This window comes from Artemia franciscana, chromosome 10 (genome assembly GCF_032884065.1).
Source record: "Artemia franciscana chromosome 10, ASM3288406v1, whole genome shotgun sequence".
NCBI lineage: Eukaryota > Metazoa > Arthropoda > Branchiopoda > Anostraca > Artemiidae > Artemia > Artemia franciscana.
This window is the reverse complement of record NC_088872.1, coordinates 22609125-22633758: the sequence shown is the minus strand read 5'-3', so window position 1 is coordinate 22633758 and position 24634 is coordinate 22609125. Positions and strand designations below refer to the sequence as shown.

Below are 24634 nucleotides of genomic sequence, written 5' to 3'. Positions count from 1 at the left end.
ATTTGACTAACTCACTAGTGTGATAGCTACCTTCCTAAGAACCAACCTTTTTAATAACCAAAAAACTTTCTTCTGACTCCTTATGAAGCTTAGCCTATGCAAGACGGGCCTAAAACACCAAAAACCCTTTAGATCCTAAGGAATATGCATAAGATTAATTACAGGTCACTGAAAAGCTAAGATTATTGCCACTATTTACAGTTTCCTTGTCTTTTCTTTAGACTTAACGATTTCACATGTTTATCCATTTAAAAAAATATGTAACATTGAGTCACTAGTTTTTTTTCGGGATTAGAAAGTGCAAGCCCACGGACAAGTAATCCTGAGTGTTCGAGGGGGTAATCCGAGTAACCTCTGACGTCATGTACGGTCTCATAAAACATTTGGATTAATCAGATAAGTAATCGGACAAGTAAAAGAACACGGGGATTTTTCTACATTATCATTATTTGAATAAATTCTAAAGGCTTCAACAAAAACTAAAGATCTACATTCAATAACGTGAAATTTTATTCTTTTCAAATCTCAACCTACTCTTTTCCCCATTCCTGCTTATCTGTCTTTCTTTAGTGAAGTGGAACCACAGCACCAATTGTAATTCTTGTCTAATCCTAGGTTAATTGCTGAAAGTAGGCTACAGTAATTTTTCTTGTTTGAATGGCTCAGTTACAACTGTGGTATAGCTTAGTTCAGTCTGAGCTAAGAGGGGAAGCTGCCCCCGGCACTGTGGCTGGGGTATTGCCTACTTTGAACAAATTTTACCTTTGATTTGATTTTTTACTCATAGCCTATTTGAGTTGGGAGGGGGGCTGAAATTAATTTTTATTTGGATGCCACCAACCCTAGGAACAACTCTGCTCCTATGCTTCTTAACTAGGCCTTGTAAGACCTAGAAAAATTTCAAAGTATTCAGACTATACAGGGTAGGCCTAGTAGGCTTATGCCAAGTACTTGGGCTGTGCCTAACCATAGACACATATTTCAATTCAAACCAACATTCCATCAGAAAATATTAAATTCCTAAACTTGGATGTGATCTACAAGCCTATGATTGCTGGACTGATGGTTTGTCTATTAGTTTAGTGCTTGATTTAAAGGATACATTTTGTATAATTCTGAAATTGGGAGTGCTGAGAACAAAATATTTTAAAATAACAATTCTTAATTCACAATAGAGCCAGATCTAGGATATGTTTTTGCTTAAGGTGAGATTTAAATTTTGATGCCTTACCCCCCCCCCCCACCCCCCCCTGCAGACAGTTTCTCTTGTATGTAGAATTTTTTTAGGTTTTAATTGTTTAGTACCTTGTTTTCAATTCATTTTTTGCTGATTGTTCACCCAATTTCACTCTTCCAAACTGTTTCCATTGAAGCTTATTTTTGATATATATTAGAAAAATAAAGAAAAAAAAACTAATCCCCTCCCCTTAAATTTTCAAAAGTACCTTGTATCTCCTCCCTAATTTTTAGTGAATTGAAGCCAAAATATCTATGCAAAACTGTTTTAAAAATCAAGAAAGTTTTCTCAGACTTGTAGCTTTTGATGGGTACCTTTAAACTTAATGATGTTTATTAATTTGAAATCAATATAGAAAGCTAATTCTTTTGTTGTAGCTATTGTTATAAAAATTATGTTTTTTAGAGCTTTTGTTACTATTTGATATTAATCCTTAGTTTCAGTTTTTTTTTTTTTTGGTTTAATAATATAAAACTCAACTATGTGCCTACTATTTAATCAGAAATACCAAAATTGGATTTTTTTTTTATTTTTACAAATCCAATGCTCCTTTCAGGAATGAATATGAATGCAAAGACTTTATTTGAACCATTGGAAAGAAAAAATCTTAAGTATTGTGCAAGAAAAAAATAGTATGTACATACACCCCCAATAATCATCAAAATGGGTAAAGGTTCTTATTCTCACTAGGGCTAGATTTTATGTTGCCAGTTTACACAATTCACCAATTTGTCTTACCCTTTTGATTTTAATTTCAATACCTAAATTTATGTTTAGCCATGCCATAAATAGAGCAGCAGGAACCATAAGGCTTTTATATATTTAAGAAGCTTATAGACAAATTACAGAGAACAGATCCTGTCTTGTCTTATCACAGGCTGTGCAATAGCACTGCCTAATTATAGAGCAATAAGGTTACAATGTAGTATCTATTTATTTGGTTTTTTCTTCTTTTGACTAAGGGACTTTTGTATAGAAGTAGTTGCTGTAGAAACTTTGAAAAGGGTTCAATTAATTGAAAGTTTAAGTGCCCTTTTTAAGAGTCAAAAGTGATTGGAGGGCAACCAGCCTTTTCACCCACACCCATCATTTCCCCAAAGAGATCTAATCAAAATTTTGATAGAGCCACTTTGTTCAGCATATTTGAAATGTCTGGTGATTATGTCTAGAGAAGAACCATCCACAGCCTTCAGAACAAGGGCTATAAGTTGTACTAGTTGCCCATTATTGTTCTATAAGGTTTTTATGGAAGCTATAGTTGTATAAACTTTGTAGGGAATACATTTGATTGGAAATTGGAAGTTCTGTTCCCTTTTTAATAGTCAAAAGTGATTGGAGGGTAACTAGCACACTAGTCCCTCTCCCTCAACTGCCCTTTTCCCAAAATGTGTGTAACTGAAATTTTGAGATAGTCATTCTATTTAAAATAGTCCAAAGATCATATAGAAAGGCCTTTGGGGTTGAAACAAACCTCAATAGCCTAGGGGTAGGGTTTGTAAGTTATGCACTGAGGGCATATAATGTTTTTATCGAAGAGGTGGTTGTAAAAACCTTAATGGAGACTCATTTGATTGAAGTTGAAAGTTTTAACTCCCTTTTAAGAGTCAAGAGTGATGAAGAGCAACTAGCCCCCCTTCTCCCTCAAAGCCCTCTTTTCTGCAAATGCAATTGGAACAATTAGGCCCCATATTTGAAAGGCCCAGCACCAGCATCAAAATGTACAATTGATTTTCAAAATTGTGAAATGTTATTAACAGTTTCAGTAAACACTGCTTGTGGAGAGTGATCATTTTCCAAGCTAAAATCAATATAAAAAAAAACTATGTGAAAGCAACAATTAATCAGGATAGACTGTAGAATTCCTATGGGAGAGTCTGACCCTGTAGCATTGGAGCATTGATCTGTTGTCAGTAGCAATTGTGTAGGATTGCAGCTGCAGGCACACTTCAACAATGGTTCCTCTTCCAAGGACTGCTGGGTGTCATTTGGACACTCACTCTTGACCCTACCTGAATTTTGGGTAGGGATTTAGCGGTCCTGTTGTAGTACTCCTTCTGTTGCACTCTTGATTTCTCTCTGTGTGTCTGAAAGGTTGCTTTGGACACGATGTTCTTCTCTAGATGCTTCTGCGTGACAGGGAGGACTGATTGCAGCTGTCGGCTCATGAGCAGCTGGGCTGGTACTGCCATACCATCTACGGGCGTGTTCTGGTATTCTAGGATACTGATGTATGGGTCCTGTCCACTGATCTTGGACTTGTTCAAGATTCTCTTACAGGTTTGCACGCATTTCTCAACAAGCCCGTTTGCTGTAGGGTGATAAGGGCTAGACGTTTGTTGTTCAATGCCCCAGTTTTCTGTGAATAGCCTGAATTTGCTGGAACTGAACTGTGGCCTGTTATCAGAAGTGAGAATTGCTGGTATTCCATGGCAAGCAAAGTGTCCTTTCAGTTTTGTGACCACATGAGAAGTGGTGGTGGAGGTTAGGTTGTCCACCTCAAAATAGTGGCTGTAATAGTCAACTGTTATTGCATATTGCTTCCCATTCCATTCAAACAAATCACATCCCACATGCTGCCATGGTAGTGATGGGATCGGCGTGGGAATCATTGGCTCTTTTTGATTGTTCAACATTGTGTTAGTGCAGGCATCACATCTTTGGATAAACCTTTCAGTGTCTTTTCTGATACCTGGCCAGTAAATGATCATTGGGCTCTTTGCTTGTTTTTTTTTTCAGTGCCCAAATGAGTGGAATGCAGTCCCTTTAATACGTTGTCTCTTAGACTGGTAGGAATGACAATTCTTGAACCTTTGAAGATCAGGTCATCATGCATTGAGAGATCTTGGCGAATACTCCAGTATTGGACTATGGTGTTTGGGCATTGTCTCTTGTTGTCAGGCCATCCCTCCAAGATGACCCTCTTCAGCACTTGGAGTCTGTGATCTGTCAAGGTCTCCTGTTTGATCTCCTCCAGTCTGCTGCCCGTGGCGGGTATGGATTTTACAAACGAATGTACAAAGATTTCGATCTCTTTGTGTAATTCTTCATCAATGTCTGGAAGATGTAGTCTTGAGAGTGCATCTGTGACAGGGATTTCTGTACTGGCTTGGTACTTGAAAGTCAAGTCATACAGCTCTATGTACATCATCAGGCGTTGAATCCTTGGTGGTGCTGTATGGGGGGTTTGATTAGTATAGATTCGAGTGGTCAATGATCTGTGATGACTTGTACTTTCCTTCCGTATAGGTAGTGGTGGTAATGAGGGCAGCCATAGACTATGGCAAAGAGTTCCTTTTCTAGCTGTGAGTAGTTCTGTTTGGATTTACTCAGTAATCTTAATGTGTAAGCAAAGATTTTGCCATTCGCGGATATTTGTGCCCCTAGTCCATGTTTTGAGGCATCAACTTTTAGCTCAAGGGTTGGGCTGGAGCTGTCAAAGAAAGCCAGGTTGGTTACTATGGACTCTTTGAGCTGGTTGAGACATGTAGTGTGGAGCTCTTTCCATTCGAACTTGTTAGCTTTAATCAGATCCCTTAATGGTTGGTTCTGTGTTGCCAGGTTTGGGATGTACCTTGAGAGAAAGTTTAGCATTCCAAGGAGAGTCTGCAGTTCCTCCTTCGATTTTGGAGTAGGCATCTCGTTGATAGCACGGAGTTTCTCGGGGTCTGGTTTGATGCCAGCATTGCTGATGATGTGGCCAAAGTAGCAGACTGACTGGACTGCAATCTGGCACTTTGATCTATTAAATTTCACCCCCTTCTGTCTAGCTCTTTTGAGCAAGTCCGCAAGTCTTCTGTTGTGCTCTTCTTGTGTGGCTCCATAGATAAGTAGGTCATTGACAAGTATTTTAAGACCTTGACATATCTCTTCCATCTTCCGCTGGAACTCGTCCTGGGCAGATATCAGCCCAGAGGGATATCTCCAATGGTATCTGCCATAAATTGTATTAAAGGTCATGAGGTCTGAAGCTGATTTTGAGAGCACAAGCAACCAGTACCCTGAGGTGGCATCAAGCTTTGAGAAATATTTTGCACTGCTCAAATCAGCAATGGCATCTTCAAAAGTCAGGATTGGGTAATGAGGGTGCTTTATGGCTTTGTTCAGGTCTACTGGATCAATACAAAGTCTCACACTGCCATCCTTCTTTTCAACTAGCACCATCGAGTTGACCCATTCCATAGGCTCTTTTACCTTTTCTATTATCCCCAAGCTTTCCAATCTGTTCAGCTCTTGTTTCAATTTCTCACGCTATGCAATAGGCACTTTTCTGGCGGGATATGCTGTTGGCACAACTCCTTTCTTGAGGTGAATCTTGTACTTGCCTTGTATTTTCCCAATGCCAGAGAACAACTCTTTGTACTGTTCAAGGAGTGGCTCCAAATCTGGCGTTGACTTGCTGTCATCTAAGGCATCTATATTAAGGACAAGTTTCACCAGGTTCATGTTTTTGCTAGACTTGAATCCAAGGATAGGAACAGAATTTCCTCCAGCTATGAAAAACCTATGTTTCTGTTCAGGAGCTCCATTATAGCTGCATGACAGGAGGCAGGTTCCAGCTGTTGGGATCGTTGAGCCACAGAAACTGGTGAGTTTTTGCTTTGTTGGCTGTATGAGTGGTTTTGGAGCAAGGAGATCAAAGTAGTGTTTTGGTATGATGTTTGCCTGAGCACCGGTATCAATTTTGAAGCTTACAATAGTCTGATTGTTGATCTTCAGTGGAACAAACGCCTCATCCTTACTCCCATCTTGCTGTACAGCATATAGCAGTATTTCATCTTCTTCAGCAGTTTCTGCTATTCGGCTCTGTTTGTCATTTTCGATAGCATTCACGACTTTGGTGCAGCACACTTTTGCAAAGTGGTTTAATTTTCCGCACTTTGAGCATGTTTTCCCTTTGGCAGGACAGCTGTGTCCAGGGCCATAGATTCCTCCACAGAAGTAGCACTCTGTGCCTTTTGTTCTTAATCTTGCGTCTGCTGGTTTTGGTTGTTTCCGGTATACCACATCCACTTCCTGTTTGATTGGGGGATGGTGGGAATTGTTGTCAAATGATTTCAGCTGTGCTTGGGTCGTCTCATAGATCCTACAAACTTCTACTGCTCTTTCAAGTGTTAGGCTGTTGCCGTCAGCTAGAAGTTTCTCTCGTATTCTTGGATTTCTGATTCCACAGACGATTTTGTCTCTGGTCATCTCTTTTGGATCATGGTATTCGCATGGCTTGACTAGCAACTTCAGTTCTGTGATGTATTTCTCAAGTGTCTCTCCATCACGCTGGTCACGTTTCTGGAAGATATATCTGGAAAATACTTTGTTCTTCTTTGGAGCAGCATACTCACGAAATTTCAGAAGGTAAGGCTCGATTTTATTTGCATCGTCTGCTTCAATGTCAAAAGTTTTAAAGATGTCTCTTCCTTTTTCGCCAATCCATATAAGTAGATAGGCACATTGAATCTTCTCCAATTTACCAGAGAGAGGGCCTAGAAACATAAGTCTTGCATGTTCTTCAAACTTTGACCATTCTTCATCAAGATTTTCAGATTCCCAGTTGATTGCTGGAGGGGTTACTCCATCCATCTTTGCTGTTCAAGATCCCACTTCTGACACCATGTAGAATTTCTAAGTCTCAAGTTGATTTGATCAACTTGATTGATAAAATTGAAAGGTGCTTGGGTCTTAATAAAGAGCTAAATCAACTTGAGACTTAGGAATTCTACATAGACTAAAGAAAAAAACACTACAAAAAGGGACAAAACTGTAAGCTCAAAATGAAAAAGCTGGACCATTGAATGAGACAAGATCAAGAGAAGAGCCTGAGAAATATTAATGTACAATGGGTGATCATGAACAACCTAGACCATCAAAAGTGGCAAGACCAATCCAAGCAGCTAAGGTAGAAGGCACTAAAGCAATGATAATCCAAAACAAAGATCAAAGAGACATGTAGTTAGAATATTAGCAAAAATGACAATTAGAACAAGCCAAAAACGAAAATAAAGATAACAAAAAATGCAGTTACAAGACATAAAACAATGTGGATGAGAATGAATCAAAATGAAAATGAAGAACAGAGAAATATGTGGTTAGAAGATGGTTAGAAGATATACAACCAAGAGAACAAAGAAATATGCAGGTAGAAGGTAATCAGCAGCAAGAATTACAAGCAATAGTAGGAATCAGAACATGTCAAAGAAAAGAGTAAAGGACAAAGAATTGTATAGTTAGTAGAAATGCTAAAGCAAGTATCAGAAAGGGTAAAAAATGATAGTGAAGAACAAAGAACTGTGTTGTTTGTCAACACAAAGGAAAGCAAGAATCAGAACAAGTCAAAAATGAAAGTACAGAAGAAAAAAAAATATTATGCTAGAATAACAACACCATCACAATCTTGAATGCCAACAAATTGTAAATAACACACAAGTGTCATTTACAAGTCATTGGGACCCTTCAACTCTGCATTTATTCACTGTGGAGTCCTTTTCTTGTAACCTTCTGTGTAGGATACAAGAAAGTTGGAATATATATATATATATATATATATATATATATATATATATATATATATATATATATATATATATATATATGTGTGTTTTGAATTTTACTTTGTCAGTGTCTGTAGACATGCTAAAAAGAAGCATGCTATTGAGAAAATTGCCCTCCCCCTGCCCTGCTTGATAGTGATTTGCAAAAAGATGACCTGACAATCTGTTATTACTGAGCTATGGATGCTGAAAACAGACGGGATTTAGATATCAGCACAAGAAGTCAATTCTTTCTTTATCAAGATCTGTACCACATATGAATCATTGAGTGAAGTTGAGTTGAATACTCTGATAGAAGACTGCAAATGCAATGAAATCAAGCAAGTTTCTGAGTACAAAGTTCACAGGGAGATATGGAAACTGCAAAATAACTGTGGTTCCTATCCTGGTGAGTTGTCAGTAAAACTTTTGTGTGAATATGCTATATTTTTTTGCAAAACCTCTAACATTGGTCATTAATCAGTTCTGTTTTTTTTTTGCATTTCAATGAATTGGCTTGTTCCACCTCACTGTATTTATCAGTGGTGGTTGAACTTTGCTGAAGTAAGGATGCTGGGACTGTTTGAAAGATTTTCATTTTAGTTTTAATGGTCGTATGTTGTTCAGAGATTATATTAAAAAAAACAAATTTTTTCAACTGAAAGTAAGGAGCAACATTAAAACTTAAAACGAACAGAAATTAATCCGTATATGAAAGGAGTTGTTCTCTCCTCGATGCCTTGCTCTTTAGGCTAAATTTGGACTCTTTCTCATAACTCTACTTTTTAAAACAATGAAAAAACTTTAACGCAAAGAGCAAGGTATTTAAGAGGAAATGAACCCCCTCATATGCGTCATAATTTCTTTTTGTTTTAAGTTTTAATGCTGCTCCTTACTTTCAGTTGAAAAAACTTTTTCATATTCATTTTTTTATTTTTTTTTTCGTTTTAAATAATGCTAGAAAATTCTGTGCCCCTTCATGGAAATCCATGAAATCTCTTCCCCCATGGAAAGATCAACCCAAGTAATCCCATTCCCTCAACCCCCCCTCAATAAAAAAAATACCCCTGAAAACGTCTGTACACTTCCCAATAATCATCACTATATGTAAACACTGGTCAAAGTTTGTAACTTGCAGCCCCCCCCCCAGGGACGTTGAGGGAGTAAATTGTCCTCAACGACATAGTTATTAGGTTTTTTGACTATGCTGAACAAAATTGCTATCTCAAAATTTTGACCCATTGACTTTGGGAAAAATGAGCATGGGAGGGGGCCTAGGTGCCCTCCAATTTTTTGTTCACTTTTGGGTTGATACGATCACTCCTGGAAAAAAACACACACACACGTAATCTGTCTTGAAACTTCTACAGTAGGGTTCTCTGATGTGGTGAATGCAATGGTGTGATTTTCGTTAATATTCTGTGACTTTTAGGGGGTTGTTTCCCCCCTATTCACCAAATTAAGGCAAATTTTCTCAGGCTCTTAACTTTTGATGGTTAAGACTAAATTTGATAAAACGTATATATTTAAAATCAACATAAAAATTCGATTCTTTTGATGTAACTATTGGTATCAAAATTCCGTTTTTTAAAGTTTTGTTTACTATTGAGCAGGGTCGCTCCTTACTACAGTTTGTTACCACAAACTGTTTGATTTGTTACCACAAACTGTTTTATTTAGGTTTTGCTGAGGACAGCCCTTGGACATAGTGTTTGAAATATGCATTCAAATTAGAATCCCACTCTCTTACGAAAAAGATTCCCTATTGCTCTTCTTGTTTTTGGATATTTTTGATATTGAGGCGGGGACATCCCCCTCATATAAAGAATAATTTCTTTTCATTTTAAGATTTAATGTTGCTCCTTGCTTTTAGTAAAGAAAACTTGCTTTGTATTTAATTGTTCAAAGAATGACTTCCATTCATTGCTGTCCCCTGCGTAGAGTCTTTTCACTTAAATGGTAAAAGTAAGTGACATCATTGAGGGTTTTGCTACAGCACTTGAACAACGTTTGTTAGTCTGATGGTGGATATACTGAGCTGCAGTCCTAACAACCACTTGGAAATGGAAGAGGCTATGGTCATAATAAAGTTTTCTGAACACTTGATTTGAATTTTCTTTTCAGTTGCTAACTTTATTTGCAGTCATATTTTGATATTTAATTGTTAATCAAAACCCATAGGAACTGTTCATGTTTACTGATGAATAGAGTGTCTTAATGAGTCAACTGATATTTCTTTGAAAAAAAAAATAGCACTGTTTCAAATATATTACAACTGTTTCAGCAAATGTACCAGTCTTGTTAGATAAATGTGCTACTGTAATCATGGACAAGAGTAAAAGAAAAGGTGTAAATCATAGCATCCTTGTAAAGTTTAAACTGGGAAAGGGAGGAGGGGCAGGATTCATAAGGAGTTGTCAGAGGGATTGATGGGATCAGCGACCAAAGGTTTATTTTATGGCCCCAATTTGTCTGGAGTCAATTGAACTTTAGGCGGAATCTTGTGAATAATTCTTCTTCTACTATGCAGAGGTGCAAGCGTGAATGAATTTAAAGAGGAGAGCAGAAAAGAGGTTTCAGGCTAGGAAAGGATAGTAATATAATTAGAATGGGGTGTAGCTAAACCCAACTCCAAACCCTAAGTCCACAATTAAAAAAGAAAAGATATTTATTGGTTAAATACTATCTATGTATGAATATTAGCGTAAAACGTGTTAAGTAATATTGAATTCTATTTTTAGCAAGTACCATGGGTAAATCTAAGAGTACTCAAGATCCCCCTGTTGAACCACCTGTAGCTGAAGCTGAAGAAGAGGATTATTCGGTTGAAAAGATAGTTGACAGAAGAATAGTGGCTGGGAAGGTTGAATACTTACTCAAATGGAAAGGGTAGGTTCCCAGACTGATAGTATGGATACATTGTTTATTTGTTATTAGTTGTTATCTTGTAATTACACTAGGAACTTTTTAGTTTATTCCTTATTAATGTAGATTAGTCTGCAATTCTGAGTCCTTTTAGAAGTTGCTTTTTAAAAAAGTATAATAAAAAAAAACAATATTTTATTCAGAAAGCAAAGAGCAAATGTAAAATGTGCAGAGATTAGTCTAAGATAATATAATGGTGAAGATCCAGCTACCATTTCATTGGCACTGTCTTTTTGGCATTTTACTATCTGTTGTCCACAGTTTTTTTTTTTTTTTTTGGGGGGGGGTAACCTCTGGTTTGGAGTGTAGTGAAAATCAGTTTAGAATCAACACCTTAATTATCTTGTCAAATCTAAAACAACTGGAAATGTTGTATTGTTGGCATAGGCCTAGTGTTACTGACTGATAATGTTCAAAGACTTCAATAATCAGTTGGGATTGTTTGCTCTGGCCTCAATAATATTGTCCTCCAGGTCACTTCCATAAAAATTGAATTTCTTGTTTTTGGTTTTCTTCATTTTTTCATGCAAATCAACCCTGCAATCCTGTTTGGTTTCCTCTGGATCCTAATACTAAGTGACGTTAAATATAGTCAGTAAAGGTGAATTCTCATGGAAGTAAAAATCTGACATCATTTGTTGGACTCTATAGTTATCTTACTTTAGTTTTGGACCTCATTATTGCAACATTAACACTAGATTGGAAATTAAAAACTATTCTTGAAATATGTTGCTTACTTACCTTATTTGGATTTTGGAGTTCTATATTGCTTCAGTAGCCACAGATATGTAATCAATAAGCTGAATAGTTTGTAAGTAATTGCTTTGGTAAAAATCAAACGTCATTTTGGGCATTAGTTAAAGACATTAGGCAGGGAGCTATCGTCTCCTAGATTCATCTGATAGTACAATAATAGTTTTGTTGAGCTAAAGCAGGTTGTATTACAGAGATGTTACTTTTATAGAATAGATCTTTCTCCCCTGTATTATGCTGATGATATCCTGAATTCCATCAGATTATTTTCTTGTCTTGAGGATAATGTTTCTTGACTGTCAAATACTTGTTCTAAGATTTGTCTTTCATTTACTGAGAGTAAAAGAAAAATGCTTTTGTTTGAACCATTTTTCAACAACCTTCTGCTGCTTCTGTTTGGCCTGATAATCAAGATTGTATTGCTTCTAATAATATTACTTACATGGGTCTTCTGTTTGAGTGAAATCTCGAATCAATTCGTTTGGTTCTTGTTCAACATTCTGCAGATGAAGTTCGGCGGATTTATGGATCCCTTGATGGCAGTAAGTTGTTGCTTAACTGTCTTCACTTCCACGCATTCATAGCGTTTCTGTTATCCTGCACATTCTGTCGTTATATCCCTTATGACCTATTCTACTGGAAGGGGATAAAAGAGCTATCTGTTCTTATTACTATGTGTATTGTAAGTATATTCTTAATCTCTCAGCTTGGGCCAGAGATTTTAGAGTAACAGAAAAATGTGGGGCTCCTTGTCAATATGCCGTTATTGAGAAACAGAATAAAAATTTGGAAGTTAGCTTGATCTGTACCATGACTTTTTTGTGTTATTTTCTTGAAGTGCAATCTATTTGTTTTATTCTAGTCGATTTATTTGAGGTTACTATTTCTTTTCTTGTTATTACGTATATTTTAGAAGTATACACATTTTACTATGTTTTTTTCTTCTTCATTATTATTCTATGTTGTTTAAAAAGGGTAAATACATCTCATCCATTCATTCATTACTTGTAGCTACGTTTCTCAGAGAAATTGCCAAGTTTTGTTATATTTCCCAGCGGAAATTTATTAGTAAGGTTTTGAAAGCTGCTTAGTAAGAAAACCAGATTTATATTAAAATGGCCTTTGTTGGCTATACGCTGTGTAATCCAAATTCGCATTTTATGTCATATATAGTTGCAAGTACAAGACAACAATTAGTAACATGAAATGTAATATAGTTCTTAGTCAGTAAAACTTACTGGGATTTTGAACGTAGTTAATGGTCAATTAAAACGAAGAATTGGCCAACAGGGAAAGAAAGGAAACAGAGAACACACACAAAAAAATATATACTAAGAGGCTCTGCAATGAAGGTGAAGCTTCCGGATATATTTGACTAGAAATTTGACCTAGTTAATAAAATGAAACTTTCAAATGAGGTTTATTGGGAAACATTAAGGTAACCGGCATACCGAAGATGAGGAGAAAAAAGTACTTAAAACAGGACTTTGTTATGCAAGACTTAACAAAACGTAGGCAAATGTAATTTTTTTTAGCCTTCTCCAAGAATGCGCAATTTCATTGCGAGTCTGGTAATCGGCGAAGACTGGGGATGTTACGTGGTCCCTAAACTAGAAATGGACAGAATTGAAGCGGGTTTTGGGTGACTTTTGTGTTTTATTTTTCTTGAAAAGGAGCGGGGAATCACGTATCCCAAACATCATTGGGAAATATAAAGTAAAGAAAGTAATTAGATAGATTTTACTCTTGTTGAATATACTACTCTTTAAGACGCTTCTAAGTCAATTTTCATTATTACTAAATTCGAAAAATTATGTGTATCATTTACAGTTAAGGAATGACGATGATGGGTCTTATAGCCATTTTTTTTTTACCTTTTTGTTTCTTCGGAGTATAGATAACACATTTGTCATGTGTTTTATGTAGGTTTGGGGATGAAGACAATACTTGGGAACCAGTTGAGAATCTAGATTGTCCCGAACTCATCAGTCAATATGAAGAAACTCGAAAGAAAAAAGAGGAATTGCCTGTAAAAGAAACTTCAAGGAAAAGGAAATCCATTGCTGTAGAGAAAGATGAAGACAAAAAGAAGCCTAAAAAGGTACCGGAAGAAAATGGAAAGCCGAGAGGGTTTGACCGAGGCCTCGAAGCTGAGAAGGTTGTTGGTGCCACCGATTCTTCTGGAGAGGTAAATCTAGCTTGTCTTCCTTTTTAAGCTTTTTTTTGGTTTTATTTAGTTTAGTCATTCTTTTTTGTAGAAACCAAATTATAAAAGCGATTTATTATAGCTTAGACAATAATCACTATTATTATTTTGTGTTGTAACATTATTGTTACTACCACAGGTGCATACAATTCTAATGAGACTGGAGAATGGAGTAAAGATGTAAAAATTAAAATAGCCACGGTGCAAGGTTTCTTTTTCGGAAATGAAATAAATTGAAAGGAACGGGAAAATAAATCTGCGGTCTAAGATGAGAATACTGAAAGCCATCGTTGTGACGATAGTTAATGTCTGAAGCAATAACATAGAAACCCAACCTGAAACGTTGGCACTTTGAATGGTTAAGGAAAATAATATTCAATGTTTGTAGAGGAAAGTAGTAGTTTACTGCAGAATCCAAATTTTTCTTCATATAATTGATAGGCTATAACAGGTACATGTGCAGCATTTTGTTTCGTGGAAGGGGAAATTTTGAGGACAGATATATACGTTAAAACATAAAAAGAACAAAGCATGTTTGAAATGCAAGCATGCTCAGGATAAATTAAAAAAAAATGATATTTCGAGGGGAGTACGGTCCTCCTCCATCTTTATTACATGCTTTGGGACCACATTGAAGTATCTGTGAAGACTAAGCTGAGGATTTGCGATGCCGTGATACTGTGTTTCCTCCTTTATGGGTGGAAAACAGAGCCCCTAAATCTAATAATGAAAAATTACTTAGAATTTCTTACACAAACACCAGAAGTACCACCTAAGAATCGACCTATTTGACCAAATATCTAGTCTACGGCTCAGGATGATCTTTGAAGACGGTCTTCTAATTTTGACAGTAGTTAAAAGTAGTAACTGGCATCATTTAGTCGCATTCTCAAATACTCTGATAGCCAGATCTCTAAGAACTGCCTTAAATATGATTCTTTCTTGAAGCCGAGCCACCGAGTAGAAAATAGTTTGACTTGGAAAAATCAAAGGAGATACGAAAGAGATAGGTTATTTTTGGAAATGCAGACGCTGCTGGAGCAAATAATGATATATCAGCTCACAGAAAGGGTGACGGGATTTATTTTTTTGCAATTAGTCCAAAGAACTCTCTCCACCTCACCGGGAAAAGTTTCAAATACAGGCCTAGAATTATATGCTGTCTGATTTTAATAAATCAGACGGTATATAATTCAAAATATACACGATTTTGGCTTCTCCTTTTTGTGTTACGGAAGAAAATGTTTAAATTGTGTCTATATAATTTCTTACCCCATACTATTATTCCATTTACCAAATTTAACAGATAAAACTATAGAGAAAACGGGTAGAATAATATTTTAAAACAAACCAGTGGACAAAAAAAATGAACAACCTGTAAATAATAAGAAATCAGAATACATTTCGACTTCACATCCGGAAGCCTTTATCAACGGAAAAATGAATTAAGCTTCCCATAGTTAAATTATTGCAGGGCTCGGAACTAGTCCCTAAAAATCCCTAAGGTCCGTTTTTGCTGAAGTCCCTTCCAAGTCCCTTGAGTCCCCAAAAAGTCTCTAAAATTCCCTGTTTGGAAGCAGGGTGTATTTGAAAACTGAAGCATGATATATTTGACACCCTCTTTATATAATATAGCTTCTCCACAAGTTCGATTATACTGATCTCTTGGCTATGCTGTTGCAGTTCAGAAAGAAGCAATAAAACAGCGGGAACTTTGCCTTTGGCCTAAGTGTCTTTTAACTGTTTCAAACATAGGCAGCTAATAACAGCACAAAATTGTGCCACCATTCAAGGATAGAGAGTAACCTTTGTCTGTAGAGTGGGCGGGTTGGATTGGTTATATTGTGGTAGCGTTCAAGGATAGGTAATTTCCCGTAGCTTCATAAAATGAACCATACCAGTATGAATTTGTTCGAACTTGTATTCCAATGGTACAACCTATATATTCTTTCTCTTTAAAGGCTAGTTAATAAACTAATAGCATGTTGAGTGAGAAGAGGAGAATACCATGGGTGAAATATTCTGATGGCAAAAACTTGTACTCAGTGTTTTTTCTGTTGTGTTTAGACCCACTTGTTTTTCAAGTCTTCTAAATCTATTTAAGAAAGACAATGAGTAACTGTACATTTTGCCCCTCCCAGTTAAATAAAGAAGGCACGAGTGGCAGAAAGATAAACGAATGATGTAGGATTGGTGATTGAGTTTTCTATTTCCTGTAATAAATGCAGTAAAAACCTTAGCTTTCCCAAAGGCGTCTGCGCTTTGAAACAGCATGCTTTATTGGACGAGCACTAGAAAAAGGTCACGATCCGTCTCAATCTGCTACCTCTATCATAGTGTGTATCTGCTAGGCAACAGTCCCAATCAGAAATTTCATGACAAAGATGCTGCATACAAAGCAGAAATCATCAGGGTATTCAACTCCTTGCAAGCTTCTATATCTGCAACTTTATGTGACGGAATCCTTGATTTCTTTTAAGCCATGTTCTATGGTAAGCTACCACCCGGGATTTCGATGAGTGCGAAGAAAGCCATGTACTTGATACCTGATGCACGTCACCCACACTATAAACAGAGCGTTATTGAAGATATAGGTGAAGCTCACTTTGTTCTTGAATAGGACGAAACTACAAACAGTTAAGGAAAAAATAGCTACAGATGAGACTAGCTAATGGTTCTCTTTAAGAGATCAAGTTGTGTGTCGCCACCTAGTGATGTATTTCATGGGATTATGCAACTGGTGAGGGTATTGCATAAAAGCTGATGTCATGCGTTCAGAGAATTCACCTCTTGAAAGACTAATAATGATAAGTAGTGATGGACCTAATGCCGAGACCACGGAATCAAATAGGGGGAAAAACTCTTCTGTACTAAGATTGTGCTGATAATATAAGCATAGTGGTAGTAATATCTTTGCATCAACTATGTTTACAGAAAGAAAACTTTTTACTAGAAGAACGTGGACAAAGTTTTGACAAGTGCTCACGTTTTAATGACGGCTAGGTTAAGAAGTAACCTAAGCATCATATAGAATGAAATTAGAGCATTACTGTTATATATCAGTCATTGCGTTCTTTTCAAAACGTTTTTAACTTTCTGAACGACCCTCGTATGCATCTTGATTTTTGTTGTCTTTGAATTATGTGCTGATGTCTTTGCGTTGTTGTTTATGGGTAAACGACTGAGCTTTACTCTGTTCTTGACACTCCATCGGGGTATTTGGAATGTAGTGTAATGACAGTTTGAGACAAATTATATTCTATTCTTTTAATGAGAGTAGATTCTAACCTTATTCTTAAAAATCTTCTTTGTCATGATTTGGGTAATAATTTTAGTTGATGTTTTTGATGAAATGGAGAGGTTGCGATGAAGCCGACTTGGTTCCCGCACGAATGGCCAATTTAAAATGTCCTCAAGTGATCATACAATTTTACGAGGAAAGACTGAAATGGGATACGCAAACTGAAGAAGGGGACGGAATTACACAGGTTGCCTGACACATCATGTGATTGGTAAATATTAACTTCCATTGTTCTCACTTATTCATCGCTGCATTTTATTTTCTCTTGCTTCATTTTAATATTTTTTTTTCATTAAAACAAGTTCTGACAAAAGAAGAGGAATTTTGTCGGGCAAAAATGACTAAGCAACATCACTATGTGAATTCTGGTCTGATTATAAGCTAAGTTTCCTAAAGGTCTGAATGCTTATCTAAAAAAATAATATCAAAAGAGACATTTTTGCTGGTCAGAAAAAGATTTTAATCCTAATTCGAAGCAAAACTAAACCAAATATTTGGCCTCAAGACACTTGTTTAACTGGTTAAGTAAAATTTGGCAACCACAATGAAATTTTTTAGCTAGGGGATGAAAGCCAATTCAAAGAGGTAAATTTTGAATAGGTTTAATAAAGAGAAAGCGAAAAAAATTGACAAAAAGAGAAGTTAGTAAAACCTGGGGCAAATATTTTTTATTAGAAAGTTCGTATATTGCTTATTCTCTGGTTAAAATAAATAAAAAATTACTTCTATCATATCTAGTATATATTACTCTTCAAGGAACGGTCTAGACTCAATCAGTACAGACGAATTAGTTTTAAATTAACATTAAAAAATATTTAAATCGTTTGTCTCTGGTCATAACAAGTGCTTCAATTAACTGATTTTGGAGACCACTCCAGAGGTTGGATCGAACAAAAAAAATATCACTTCTAAAAACAAAAGAATAAAAAGATATTTAACTTATAGATGAAAAGTATATAAATAAACATGATGGATTAAACACATCACTAAACCTAAACAATCCACATTTGTTACTTCCTTTTATCATTTATTTGTCCATTTTCTCAAGATTTTATGTAAAATAAAACTCACGATAATTTTGAGACGCATAAATTTTGGTGATTCTGTCGTCAAGCAGTTTATGCAAAATGAATCATCATCTGATTTCACTCGAGGTATTAATAATTAACTTGAATCAGTTTTGAAATATTTAATGTAGAAATGGATTGCCAAATTCAACGAAAAAAAGATTTTATTAATGGAAGAAAAATCCAAAAAGTGCTTCCTATTTTGATTACATGTAGACAACATGAGTATATACCTTTCACTAGTTTTTACGAAAATACAGTGTTCAATGCAAAATTACCTATTGCAGCTGTGTTTGTATATGTCCTGATGTAAGCGTTCTTACGAACAGTTCATTGGCAGTTCAGGCTATTAAATAAGGTTTTCCTTAAATGCTCAAACCAGCTACATTTTAAAAGAAAATATACACCATCCTATGAACCATGGCAAAGCAGTGGACACACAGTTCATTTTTCTAACAGCTATCATAAGAACCTCTGCTGAATGGTAGACAGTTAGCATGCACCTGGATCCATAAAGATGCTTGTAAAATTATCAAAAATTTAAGATATCTTGAGATATAAAAGTAGAGAAGGATGTTTATTTTGATAAGATTTCAAAAATCTCAAAAGCCTCAATTTTCTTCCCTCTCCCCCCAAAAAATGTACGAAAAAATCCCAGAGGTTGAAATAGAACGCTTTAAGAAGTCCGCTGGCTTTTCTCTCAGAGGACTATCCTTGGTCCTCTGAGGCCATGGGGGGATCCATGGAAGGATCTGTATTTATTAAGAAGAGGCATCGTGCCTTTTTCTCAGATGACTATCCTGAGGAGGGATGGCTTCCTGCACGGAAGAATCTTTGTCCCCTCTCCCCCCTCCCCCCCAAAAAAACAAGAAAAAATAAGAGATGCTGATACAGAACCAAGTAAGAAATTGACATCACCACCCCTTTAACATCGGAGTACGCAAAAATGTGTCAAGTTCTAAAGAAGAAAATATGTTCTTTATAGATGGTAAGGTCCTATATAATATATTATTCTTCAAAACCTGAAAAAATGTCCAAATTCAACAAAACAAAGATAAGCTGATTTAAAAAAAAAACCTAAGAATTAAAAGTTTTCCTTTTAATTACAGACAAGAAAGCAACTAAATAAAAGACAGGCAAGACATAAAAAAAATAGTATGCATTCTCTATAGCTGGTAGTATCCTATTCTACTTTATTTGAAACGCCATATTAAAATAACTGTAGACAATAGCCACATTTATTTATACATTGTTATTTTATATTAGCTCTTAAAGCAAGTCTTTTAAAAGATTTAAACAGACTAATGTGTTATTCGTTTGGCTTCTATGCTGGATCTAGCTGTTATAATTGTTGCTCAGTGAGGTCATGATCTGCATGGATTTTAGGTGTGTGTTCCGATATTAGGATTGGATATACGTAGCGTTTACGAAGCTAAAAATGACGTTAATCAATTCTGGCACATTTTACGTCTACTTTTGGTTTAGGAATTTACTGTAGATTGATGCACAGTTTTGAGTTTTTATGGCACTTGGTATTAACCAAGTGACATATAGCAATCGCAAATTCTGTCGGTCTGTCTGTCTGTCAGTCCCGGTTTTGCTACTTTAGGCACTTCCAGGTAAGCTAGGACGATGAAATTTGGCAGGCGTATCAGGGACCGGACCAGATTAAATTAGAAATAGTCGTTTTTCCGATTTGACCATCTGGGGGGGACAGTTGGGGGTCGGTTAATTCGGAAAAAATTAAGTATTTTTAACTTATGAACGGTTGATCAGATCTTAATGAAATTTGATGTTTGGAAGGATATCGTATCTCAGGGCTCTTATTTTAAATCCCGACCGGATCTGGTGACATGGGGGGGAGTTGGGAGGGGGATACCTAAAATCTTGGAAAACGCTTATAAATGTCGTAGATACGTGATTGACGTAACCGGACTTTATCCGCTCTTTGTGGGGGAGTTAGGTGACGGGGTTCAGCGCTTTGGCGAGTTTGGTGCTCCCGGACGTGCTAGGACGATTAAAATTGGTAGGCCTATCAGGGAGCTGCACAAATTGACTTGATAAAGTCGTTTTCCCAGATTCGACCATCTGGGGGGCTAAAGAGGGAGGAAAAACTAGAAAAAATGAGGTATTTATAACTTATGAGTGGGTGATCGGATCTTAACTTTGACATTTAGAAGGACATTATGACTCGGAGCTCTTATTTTAAATCCCGACCGGCATTAAGCCTCTGATTTTCCTTTTGAATCAATCTATTGATTCTTAGAATTTTGTTAGAGCTCATACCATATGAGCTCTTGGCTCTTAGCTCGTCTGGCCTGGTCACAAGTGCCATATGAGCTCGTAGCTCTTGTTACTTCGAGTTATTTAAGTTTGTGAACTTAACTGATAAAACCTGTTATTTGAAATGGTGGATTTGTGATAACATTAGTTATAAATGTTAAGTTCATTCAATTTCACTGAACATATTTCAGATCGTCTGGCAAAACAAATTTTATTTCTTTAACATTTCTGCTTCGTAAATTTAAAATATTTGCTCAGAAAACCCCACTTCTTCTATGGAAAACCTAACTCGTCGTTCGCGCACGTCGGTTGTGTCGTAGCCAGCTCATTGCAGCAGTGCAAAGAAAAATTCTGTATCTATCCAGCATGTACAACTTTCAAGGAAACCCGGATAATACAAATTGGTAGTCAATTGACCCTGGGATTTCATAGCTCACAGTCTTATTTGCTTCATTCTTCATCCATCTTTCATTGCAAGCTCATTCGTCATAATGGTTTGCCGGCTGCTTTCAAATATTGTATATGCGCCTTGAAGAATAGCATCCATTACAAAGATTATTCCCTACCACTGTAGTAAAAATAGCGACGAAGACCACACTGCCTTTCCATATCAAACAAAAACAGAGTAGAAACTATAGGGATTTTTTTTTTTTTTAAAGACAGTGGAATTTAATTCAGTGGATATTTCGGCCCTATGTCCAAGGGCCGTCTTCAGCACAACACCAGAAATATATATATATATATATATATATATATATATATATATATATATATATATATATATATATATAAGCTTACATCAAAATATGAAAGTTAAAACTAATAAAGCTTTTTAAAAACTTTTTAAAACAGCTCTAGCATCCTTATTTCAACGGAGTTCAGCCAGGACCGATTAATAAAATGATATGAGAGGATAAATTCATTCAAACAAAACAGAACAAAACGATTTTTGCTTTTTTGGCAGCTTGCCTCATTTTATTTATCAGTCCTGGTTGAACTTCATTGAAGTAAGGATGCTAGGGCTGTTTTAAAAAGTTTTTAAAAACATTATTCGTTTTAATTCTCACATTTGAATGTAAGTTTATATATAGTTATATATTTTTTTTTTCTGGTTTTGTGCTAAAGACGGTCCATGGACATAGGGCCAAAATATATACTGAATTGAATTCCACTGTCTTAGAAAAAAAAAATACCTATTGTTCCTACTCTGTGTTTGTTTGATACCGTTGTAGCTCTGTTTTCTCCGTTTATGTTAAAGCAGACAATATAAACAAAACTGGATAATGTTAGCAATGCTGCGATTCTGCCTACAACTGCATTAGGTAGTCCTTCAGTTTGAAGAACCCAGACCTTTTTGTCCTAATTAGGGACTGTCTCTTGTAGAAGATTTTACCAGCGGAAGGAGACCCACTAGAGAAATTGTTTTTACTCAGTTTAAAGAAAAAACCTCACATGCTGTATTTTGTTCGGCATACAACGATATACTCTGTAAATAGCTTAGATTCTGTGTACATAATGTTGTATGAAGAAGGATTTCAACATAATAATATGACTCCCAGAAAATCAGTCATCAGGTTCAGTCATAAGATACATGATTTGTACTTGTGTTCTTATTAAATACTTTATCATATTTTAAAACATAAGGTAGATATTACCGCATATATCAACAAATTTGCCCAATAATCAGCATATGCAGGATTTAAAATAACAATATGTTATTCAGAAATTGTAGGTAATACTTTCACAGTTTGTTATCTTTAAAGTAGACGTGTACTATACTATTTGTTTACATTTTTGCTCTTTTTGCTTCTCCTTATTCTCTCTCGTTCTTCTCGTCCATTTCGCTTATTTGCTTGCTTGCTCAGTTGCCACTCATTTACTTCGTTTTTATTTTTATAGAATCTACGAATGAGAACGTCTTGCATTCCAAGTGTTTCTTGTCTTCTCTATTATCATCAGTGTAATTTTGTGTATTCTTAAAAAAAAGCCATGCGCATTTATCTGAAAGTGTGATTTCTCGTGAAGTTGATTATTACATTGTTGTAGTACTGTTTCATTTTTTAAGAAAATATATTTGAAAATCAATCACCTTTTCTACCTTTAATCCTTTTATGGCTAATGCAATTATTTTTAATTTTTATATAAGACTCCTCTCTTTATGTTATTCTTCATGACTTGACAAGGGAGAAGGTATAAATAATTTGGATTCTTCCCACAATTATAAACAAACGCCATTTTTTTATAAGATAAATCTATTGTAATGAAACAGCTTGTTTAGTTAATTTAAATCTTTGAATTAAACTTTGTAAAAAACTTGAACTTGTGCAATGTTTATGTCTTAAACAGGGTAACAATAAGACAAGTTTGTAGCATTGATTTTAAAGATTATAATATCCTATTTCGCAACATTAAAGGGGTTTTAAATTCTGTTGAATCCAAATATCGCCGAACTAGAACTAATAATCATAGAAACTCGAAGCTTATGCAAAAAGAGAATACTTTGTTCGGAAATATTTTAGCACTCATTTACTTCCCATCCCCTGCTAATTTTAAGCTATTATCTTAAAATGTGTGACAAGTATACTTGGAGCTTGCCACTGTCGGAAACAGTAAACAAATAATAGCATAGAAAACTGGTAAGACGGGAAAATCGAATTCGTTTCAGATTAAAACAAATTCATCTAGCGTTATCCTTCAAAATCGTATGGGCAATTATATAAAGCCCTGACAAATATTATTTGTGTTCACTCTAGTGTCATTTTCTTTGTTTTGTGTCAAATTGGGCTCGCGTTAAAGACCTTTTTTACCAAAGGAACATTTATATTCTGAAAATAACCCCTGCCCTAAATAATGCAGTCCTCCTGTACACCTTGTACGTGAAAATTGTTATTTTTTTGGAGGAAGTTTTTCTTTACTTTGAATCGTAGTAAATATAAATAATATATAGACGAGGATAAAATTCTGTTCCTCATTACTTTATTTTAAGCTCGGTAGAATAAAGTCTACAATAAATTTTCGTGCTAAATATTCAAGTGTTTCTCAGATTTAAACAGTAATATGAAATTGAAGATGCAGTTATAACCTTTATGTTGGCACTACTGCGCCATCCAGATTTGATTGAATGGCCCTGTGTACAGTCTCACTGGGTGGGTGGTCCTAATGACAAATAGCCGTGAATATGCTAGATCAAACCATACAGGTTATAAATGCCAGTGCTTCCAGTGAATTTCCCTGAAAGAAAATTAGATTTTCTAGAATCACTTCAAAAATAAGCATTCGCTAATACATGAAATACAAATCGTTAATTTTTGGGAGATTTTTTAGAACCAAATTTGTTCTAAATATGTTGAAAATATTGGAGATAGTGGTGGCCTATAATCCCCGAAGTTTGTTCTCAAAATAGTCGCTAATATAACTCTGAAATGTCTACATGGAATTTTCGTTTTCACCTTAAAGCCAATGCTTTGGCACTATACTTCACTAATCTTGTCATGTCCGTTTTATATACCATGAACAAAGTTGTTTGTATTAATACGATGCAGTAGAATCGAGCTAAAAATAAATAAATACATATTATTGTTGTTTCGGCGCAAAATGAGCATAGTAGCCAAATTAGGTGTAATAGCCGATATTTATGAAATATGTAAAGGACAAGCGCCAACTAGTACTGTTTTGCAATAAAAAAATAACCTTTTCCAAACATTTCCAATCAAATTTACAATCCAGGCACGTCTTTTATGTCAATATAGCCAGATTTAAGCTCTGAGAGCTGAGAATGAGGCAATCTTGCACATTACAGAAAAACTATAGACAAAAGTAAGAAACGAAACAAGAGCGAAACCTAATTCATGAAATCAGACTAACCTCTACCCTCTTAAGGGAAAATAACGTAAAAAGCGTTAAACCTAAAGCTTTTTTCGTAATTTCGGTCGAACACACAGTTCAAGGTAGCATAAGTAAAAAGTAATAGGTCTCGGTGGTAACAAAAGATCTAAAAGATGTCAAAAGTTCTAACGATACTTATCCGGGTCCAGTGCATGACTACTGCCTATACTATTAGCTATATACTATATATATTATATATACTATATACTATATATACTAGTAGCACATACTATTATTTCTACGCTTCTACAGTACCCAAAAGAAAGCAATTTGATAACAAAAGTCGAACTAAAATGGCTGAATATAAATTCAGAATCCTTATTCTAAAATTTTTTTACGAAAGCAACACGTCATCCTTCTCAGCACTTTTCATGAGTCGGCTCTATTTGGTGTTTTAATATATGAATCTGCAACCGTTGAACGATCGTTGTAAATGGATTAATGCATGCAAGATGG

General features: G+C 35.6%; 2 protein-coding genes across 4 annotated transcripts in view; one reads left to right on the top strand and one right to left on the bottom strand.

Annotated features, from left to right (window-relative positions):
• LOC136031924 (zinc finger CCHC domain-containing protein 24-like) overlaps nt 1-289 on the bottom strand; it is a 49166-nt gene extending 48877 nt beyond the window's left edge. Inside the window, exon 1 of one of the 2 annotated variants that reach the window (XM_065711916.1) lies at nt 163-289. The gene's annotated coding sequence lies outside the window, so the exon portion shown is untranslated. The remainder of the gene's footprint in view (nt 1-162) is intronic. The other variant, XM_065711917.1, reaches the window with a different exon arrangement.
• Nucleotides 290-405: 116 nt separating this feature from the next.
• LOC136031923 (chromobox protein homolog 1-like) lies at nt 406-22378 on the top strand. Of its 2 annotated transcripts, none has more exons than XM_065711914.1 (5): nt 406-501; nt 10500-10647; nt 13363-13624; nt 16978-17154; nt 22193-22378. In XM_065711914.1, the coding sequence occupies exons 2-4, from the start codon at nt 10508-10510 to the stop codon at nt 17137-17139; spliced, it is 564 nt and encodes a 187-aa protein (XP_065567986.1). In that variant the 5' UTR covers nt 406-501; nt 10500-10507; the 3' UTR covers nt 17140-17154; nt 22193-22378. The 2 variants fall into 2 exon arrangements, with proteins under 2 accessions (XP_065567986.1, XP_065567985.1); XM_065711913.1 differs by having other exon boundaries at nt 438-594.
• The last annotated feature ends 2256 nt before the right edge of the window (nt 22379-24634 follow it).